Source organism: Cervus elaphus, chromosome 12 (genome assembly GCF_910594005.1).
Source record: "Cervus elaphus chromosome 12, mCerEla1.1, whole genome shotgun sequence".
NCBI lineage: Eukaryota > Metazoa > Chordata > Mammalia > Artiodactyla > Cervidae > Cervus > Cervus elaphus.
In genome coordinates this window covers 25045797-25052424 of record NC_057826.1, presented here as the reverse complement: position 1 = coordinate 25052424, position 6628 = coordinate 25045797, and the positions used below count along the sequence as shown (strand labels likewise).

Genomic DNA, 6628 nt, shown 5'->3' with positions numbered 1-6628 from the left:
GGGTCCTGGAGGCCAGGGATGCAGAGCAGGGTGGGTTTATGGGGAGGTGGGTCTTGGATGGGGAGGGGTCTGGGACAGTGGGAAAGGAGAAGAGAATGGTGAACGGAGGGGAGAGGTCTGGCCTGCAGGGCTGGGAGGAGGGCCCGTTGTCCAGGAGCGGGACAGGCAGAGGTCTTAGTGCTCACCACTCTGCCTGGTTCAGTCCAGGAATCTTACACTGTCATGTGCTGGGGAGAGCAGGCGGTGCACAGAGACGCTCCGAAGGCAACTGATTTCTTCTTAGAAGCTGTTAAGGTTATTGATTTAAGTCAGGACAGGCTCAAGGGCACTAAAAGATTCTCTTGAAAGGAAATCAAACTGCTTCTCTAGGTGAGTATTGCTTTTTATTTAGGCAGAGGTCTGAATCTATTGAGGGGAGAACGGCTGGGTTTCACCTCTGGAGCCATCTGGGGAGACCTATAAAGTTTATTGATTGGACTTACTTAACTTACACTGGCTAATAATAAAACAACTAGACTCATCAATCAGGTCCCAGGCCCCCCTTGACAATGATTACAGCGTGGATTGATTCCTCCCCAGAGATGGCAGTTTACGGAGAAAGTACCCAGGGGGTGGGGACACAGATGCTACTCTGGTGACATTCCAGGGCAGCCCTGCAGGGAGCTACTTCTCACCCAGGTGGGAGTCCTGGGGAAGGGCCAGGGGATAGGTTGCTGTGACCTCTCTGGATAGAAAAGAGCTAAACAGCCCATCAGGAAGGTGGTAGAGGGCTGTCAGACTTCTGTTTGCCAGGTGACAGTGGGCAAGTGAGTGAGGATATTGATAAGGGCAAGGAAGGAGAGGTGTAGGGAGGGGGCGGCCAGCCAAGATGACTCAGGGGCCAGCACCCCTACCTTGAAGTCTGGAGCAGGGCCCTTTGGAGGGCACACTGCAAGCTTGCCCTTGTTCCAACTGGAAGGACTTGGAGGAGGAGTTATTCATCCAATTTACCAAGTGTTTCTATTAGCTTCAGAAGTAAGGCATGTCCTTACCTGAGGTTATTTGCAGCCTGTTGGAGAGACAAGCTGTTGCCACTTGAATGAGATAATGACCTGAGACCTTGGATGATGAAATGCCATCAGTGACACACGTTCTAAGTGCTATGAGATTTCAGGAAAAGGGGTACTCTGTGAGGCCTGGAGTGGTTGGGAAAGGTCTCAGAGAGATGATAAGACTTGAACTGGGCCTCCCTAATTCAAGAAGAGCAGATGAGTAAATCCATCTTCTAGAAATGTGGCTTCCATTGTCTAATTGGGCAAAGAAATACTTAAGGACTGTGGGATGATGCGCATGTTGGTTAGATGTTAAAGCTCTGCAGTTACAGTTTCGGTTCCAGCCTGGGATTTTACCAGTTATTATTCATATGGGCAAATAATTAAACATTTACAAGTTTTAGTTTTCTTGACTATAAAAGGAGGATAATAATAGTACTAACAAAGTAAAGTGGTTGTAAAGATTAAATGAGACTAATGTTTGTAAAGCATTGAACACAGTGCCTGGAGCAGAGAAAACATTCAGTAAATGAAAATCATGACCACTAGTATTACTGTCAGCAGTGGTAATAATTGTATTCTATTACCACTAGGTTCTGGAGTGCTCTGATTCCTTGTAGATTACTTGGAGGAATGGATAAAGGGTAAGAAGAGATTCTGTCTCTGTCCGGAGGGAAAGCACATGTATGTGTGTGTATGTGTGTGTGTGTGTGTGTGTAATGTCACTTTAGTCATGTCTGACTTTTTGTTACCCTATGGACTATAGCCCGCCAGGCTCCTCTCTATCCATGGGATTCTCCAGGCAAGATGAAGTGGAGCTGCCATTCCCTTCTCCAGGGGATCTTCCTGACCCAGGGATCAAAGCTGCGTTTCCTATGTTTTCCGCATTGGCAGGCAGTTTCTTTACTGCTGTCTTCCCTGATAGCTGAGTTGGTAAAGAATCTGCCTGCAATGCAGGAGACCCTGGTTTGATTCCTGGGTGGAGAAGATCTGCTGGAAAAGGGATAGGCTACCTACTCCAGTATTCTTGGGCTTCCCTTGTGGCTCAGCTGGTAAAGAATCACCTGCAATGCAGGAGACCTGGGTTCGATCCCTGGGTTGGGAGGATCCCCTGGAGAAGAGGAAAGCTACCCACTCCAGTATTCTGACCTGGAGAATTCCATGGTCTGTATAGTCCATGGGGTTGCAAAGAGTGGCTTTCACTTTACTTTACTTCTTTTGCTCTAGCGCCACCTGGAAAGCCCAGGAAAGCACATAGGGAATGATATTCAAATTTGAGCTTGCTTTCATCCAGTGGAAAGAACGTCCATGAAATTATTTCTTTATTTTCTTGGACTTAGAATGCCCTCCTGGCCACCTGCCCCTCCCACTCAGAGCCCTGTTGAACTCCCCTCCTCATGAACGCTCTCCTCACAGCTCTGGCCATCGGGCTCCCTCTTTCCCTATTGCCTGTGCCTCTCCAATGGCATGAACAGGGGCTGAACAAGGGCATCAACAGGGGCTGACTCCTGTTAACCTCTTTTGTGGCTGTGTTGCATTTCTCCAGCAAGGTACATGTGTCTCAGAAGTAGAAACTTAATAGAGTGCATGCTCCACAGACCTTAGGAGAACGATCGAAACTTGTTGAGGCTACAGACTTTCTTCTCTGCCTAGATTGACGTTTCTGTGCTCTCTCTCCCCTCCCACCCCCATTCCTTTTCACCAAGTCATGCTCAATTCCTGGACCCCAGACACACTGTGGGGTTCTGCTCCGGAGCTCTGTGAACTTCTCAGGATGCTTGAGCCTCACCAGTGAGGAGCCCCACTGGATAGGAACAGTGCCACTGGCAAGGCTGGGCTTCTGTGAATTACTGGAATGGAAGAAGTTGCCACTGTTCTGGGTCCAGGTTTTGGTGTTATTTCTAGCTTCTTTGGGCTGGAAGAGAAGTTCCCAGAGAGATGGCCAAATAGGTCTTAATAAGTTGAGTCCCAGTCAAGCTTGACAGCAGAGACAGAGTGTGGTCTGTGCTGGGAGGCTGGGGAATGATAGCCTCATCTTGCATTTCTTGTGGCTTTCCTTTAGGACTGGAAAGACTCCCCTGCACCTCCACATCATTTTTTGAATCTTGTTTTTCAACAGTCTCCTGGAAAGCAGATTATTGGAACCATTTCTGTTCCTCTCATCCCTGTTTTATTCTCTAACTCCCAGGGTTAGGCTTAGAGGGAAGATTAACATGGAGATACGTGGTTAGGTGAGGAGAGAGAGGCTTCTGGACCGTTAAAAGAAATGAAAGCCAAATGGGGAGCACACACATCAGGAATAAGCGGCTTTCCTGGTGGGTAAGTGGTAAAGAATCCACCTGCCAACACAGGAGATGTGGGTTCAATCCCTGGGTTGGAAAGATCCCCGGGAGAAGGAAATAGCAACTCACGCCAGCATTCTTACCCAGGAAATCCCATGGGCCACCCCAGTATTCTTACTTGGGAAGTCCCATAGGCACAGGAGCCTCGTGGGCTGCAGTCCATGGGGTCGCAAAGGAATCGAACGTGACTCAGCTACTAAGCAACAACAACACAAGGCCAGGTACACATAGGCTAGGGACAACCAGTCATATTACAAGGGAAAAACTGAAGTCTGGCCTAAGTCTCTGCTTCTTTAAGGAGAGGCACTTTGGCCCAAATATCATGGTGATTATTCTATATATGGTAGATATTTCTTCAAGCTCATGCTGTCCTTTTTGACTATGTGAGGCCCTTACTTAGAACTCAAAGGGCAAGGAGAGGAGGCCCAGGAGCCCACTGAGGAGGTGGACAGTGGCATACCACAGCCAGCAACCAGCCAGTTTAGGGCTTGGAGGGCAGAGATAAGTGACCCCCGACTTCTGCAAGCCCTCCTGAGAGGCACTATTAGAGATGGAGCAGGGGTGCAATGAGGAGAGTGTGCAGTGTCAAGGTGTGAACTTGAAGCAGCCTGGAGAATAAATAGGTTGAAGAAACTCTAAGAGAAGACAATCATTTGGGGATCCAACAGAGGCATATCCAGGAGCAGTGGCCCTCCACAGAAATAGTTACATAAAGGGGCTCCTAACCCTTCAGGAGATGAAAAATAAACCAGTCTCCAGTGCAATACCAGAGTGCCGTGGCTGGTATTCACAGCACCTTCAGAGGTGGGAAAAGGGGCACGGTTCCTCACTCATCCTCTAACTATTTCTCCTTGGCTTTTTCCTATGCAGACAAAAGTGGTAGGACTAATGAGCCCTCAGAATGGGAGAAAAATGGGGCTTCCATCAGCAGTACTTTCAGCTAGTTGGGTAAGGATTAGGTAAGATCTCTTAGAGAACAGGAAAGACATGGGCCACTTTCATTTTTTTTTTTTTTTAAGTATATTAGGAAAAAGGAGAAATGTCAAAACAGAATCACAAGAATTGTGATTAAAAAAAAAACTTTCATTTAATAAATTGGTGTAATTTAGCACCAAAGGCACTGAGTTATTCACAAGATAATTATAGGGCTTTTAAAATATATGAATTTGTAATGTATGACTGGCAGCCTGAGTTAGATAATGGGGACAATGTGCTTCAGTTGTATGATGAACATCGTCGTCTTTCAGTGTTGCTGTGGAGTAGCTCTGAGACTGTATGTGTAACCTCATTTGGAGATGAATCAAAATTTTAAATCTGAAGCCTTTGGTTGACTTGGGATAAATAGTATCCCCAACACAGTACCCGCCTCCCCAGTAGCCCTTGCATTAGCAGAAATAAGGAGTTTACATAAGCGCAGCATTTTATAAAGACTTAGAAGACTTAGATAATATTTAATAAAGATTCCCTTGTTTAATTAGGGAGATTTTAAAGAAGGGATTATTGTGGCTTTTGGGACAGTATTTGTGGGGAACTTTTTACCTCTAAGGGCCTAAATGTCTTGAAAGCATTGCCAATGAGATTTAGTTAGACACATATATTCATGGAAAACCTAAAAAGATGGAGATAAAATCACAAAATGGTGAACAAAGAACTGTCCCTTCTCACTGATGTGTGTGTATGTCACCAATCTTGTGACTCATTTCCAAGGTTTGGGCCTCACCTGTCCCTTATTCCTGCTGTGTCCAGTTCTGTGGGTTGCCAGCTCTCCCACAGGTGCAGCTGACCATGACCGACCTCAGATCCACTCTGTATGGCCTCACTTTCTGCCTTCAGGCCTCTGAGTAATGCTGTGAGTGGGGCCAATGGTAATGTGCTTAGCACTCACTCATGGGTGACTGCAGACGTCCATGGGGAGAATCTTTGCCCAGTGGTCTGGGTGGCAGTGGAGGGCTGCTGACCGCCCACTTCCCCCTTTTGGTTGTTGCTGAGACACCTTTCAGACAGCGACTCCGTGGTCTCCTTGGATAGTACCAGCCAAAGACTGGAGGCATGGCCACCTCCAGACACAGTTCTGTCTTAGTTCTTTTTTCTTCCTGCATCAATTCCCTCCTCCCTCACTTCCCCTCCTTTGATTGCATTCCCCACAGAGCTTGCACTCAGGTCTCTGTTTTACGTTCTGCTCTCTGTGACCCCCAAATCCTTTTGTACAGGAGCTAGTGGTGCTCTTGATCTTTTTACTATGTTTTTGCACTTGATTTTTGGAACCTCAGTGCAAGGACTGACACAGGAATTTGTCACAAGCCATCTATTGAAAATTTTTTTCCTTTTAATTTCTGATTATGTCATTTAACAGTGTTATCTCTCCTTCCTAGTCTTGAGTAACCTATAAATTTGATCATAAAATTTATTGGCTGTTCACAAAAAGCCATCGATAACCAACCTCTGTAACCTCATCTCAGGCTTCATTCTTTTTTTTTTTTTTTTGATAAAAACAGTCCCACAGCATTTATTGTCATCTGGTAATAACATAAGGGTGAGCAGAACAATATGAATACAAGTTTTAGAACTACATCTCTAACAAAAGACACCTAAAAAACCCAACGGTATTGCCAAACAATTTCTCACTTCATCTATCACTTCTAGTTGGAGACACTTTGGAGCAGAGTAATGTTATCTCCTTTTAGCATGATCCGACCCAGTTGTTTTCTTGACTTTGTTTTAGAATGAATCTCTTCTGCATCATCTAATACGAGGTTCATATACTCATCGAAACCAATGATACAGCCTTCTATCCGCATATTCACTTGCTCATAAAGCCACACCTGAATCCGCGATCTATTTTGCAAGTATCTGAAGATGAGATTGATGGGCTGCACCATCACCTTCTGCACCTTCTGGCCCTGGCCCCGGTACGCCATGCTGGACACTCACAAGCACCACACTACTCCACACTCAGGCTTCATTCTTGATAATTACCCTCCTTCAGCCTCACCTCCTACAAGTGCACAGACAGCCAAGCTCTTCCCTCTCAAGCTCTTGTACTTGTTCTTTTTTTCTGTGTGGAATCCTCGTCCCTCAGATTTTTCATGTGGATAGTGCCCTAAGATGCTTTGTTGTTTTTTTTAGTTGCTAAGTTGTGTCTGACTCTTTGAGACCCCATGGACTGTAACCCGCCATGATCCTCTGTCCATGGGATTCTCCAGGCAAGAATATGGGAATAGGTTGGCATTTGCTTTTCCAGGGGATCTTCTCGAC

The 6628-nt window shown here is 46.1% G+C and overlaps 1 protein-coding gene across 1 annotated transcript; it reads right to left on the bottom strand.

Annotated features, from left to right (window-relative positions):
- Positions 1–5841: 5841 nt before the first annotated feature.
- On the bottom strand, positions 5842–6321 carry LOC122704936 (small nuclear ribonucleoprotein E). Its single transcript, XM_043920058.1, has one exon. The coding sequence runs from the start codon at positions 6289–6291 to the stop codon at positions 6013–6015; it is 279 nt and encodes a 92-aa protein (XP_043775993.1). The 5' UTR covers positions 6292–6321; the 3' UTR covers positions 5842–6012.
- Between the last annotated feature and the right edge of the window lie 307 nt (positions 6322–6628).

Coding starts and splice junctions, on each gene's coding strand:
- LOC122704936 (XM_043920058.1), bottom strand. CDS start 6,291: ATGGCGTACCGGGGCCAGGGCCAGAAGGTGCAGAAGGTGATGGTGCAG.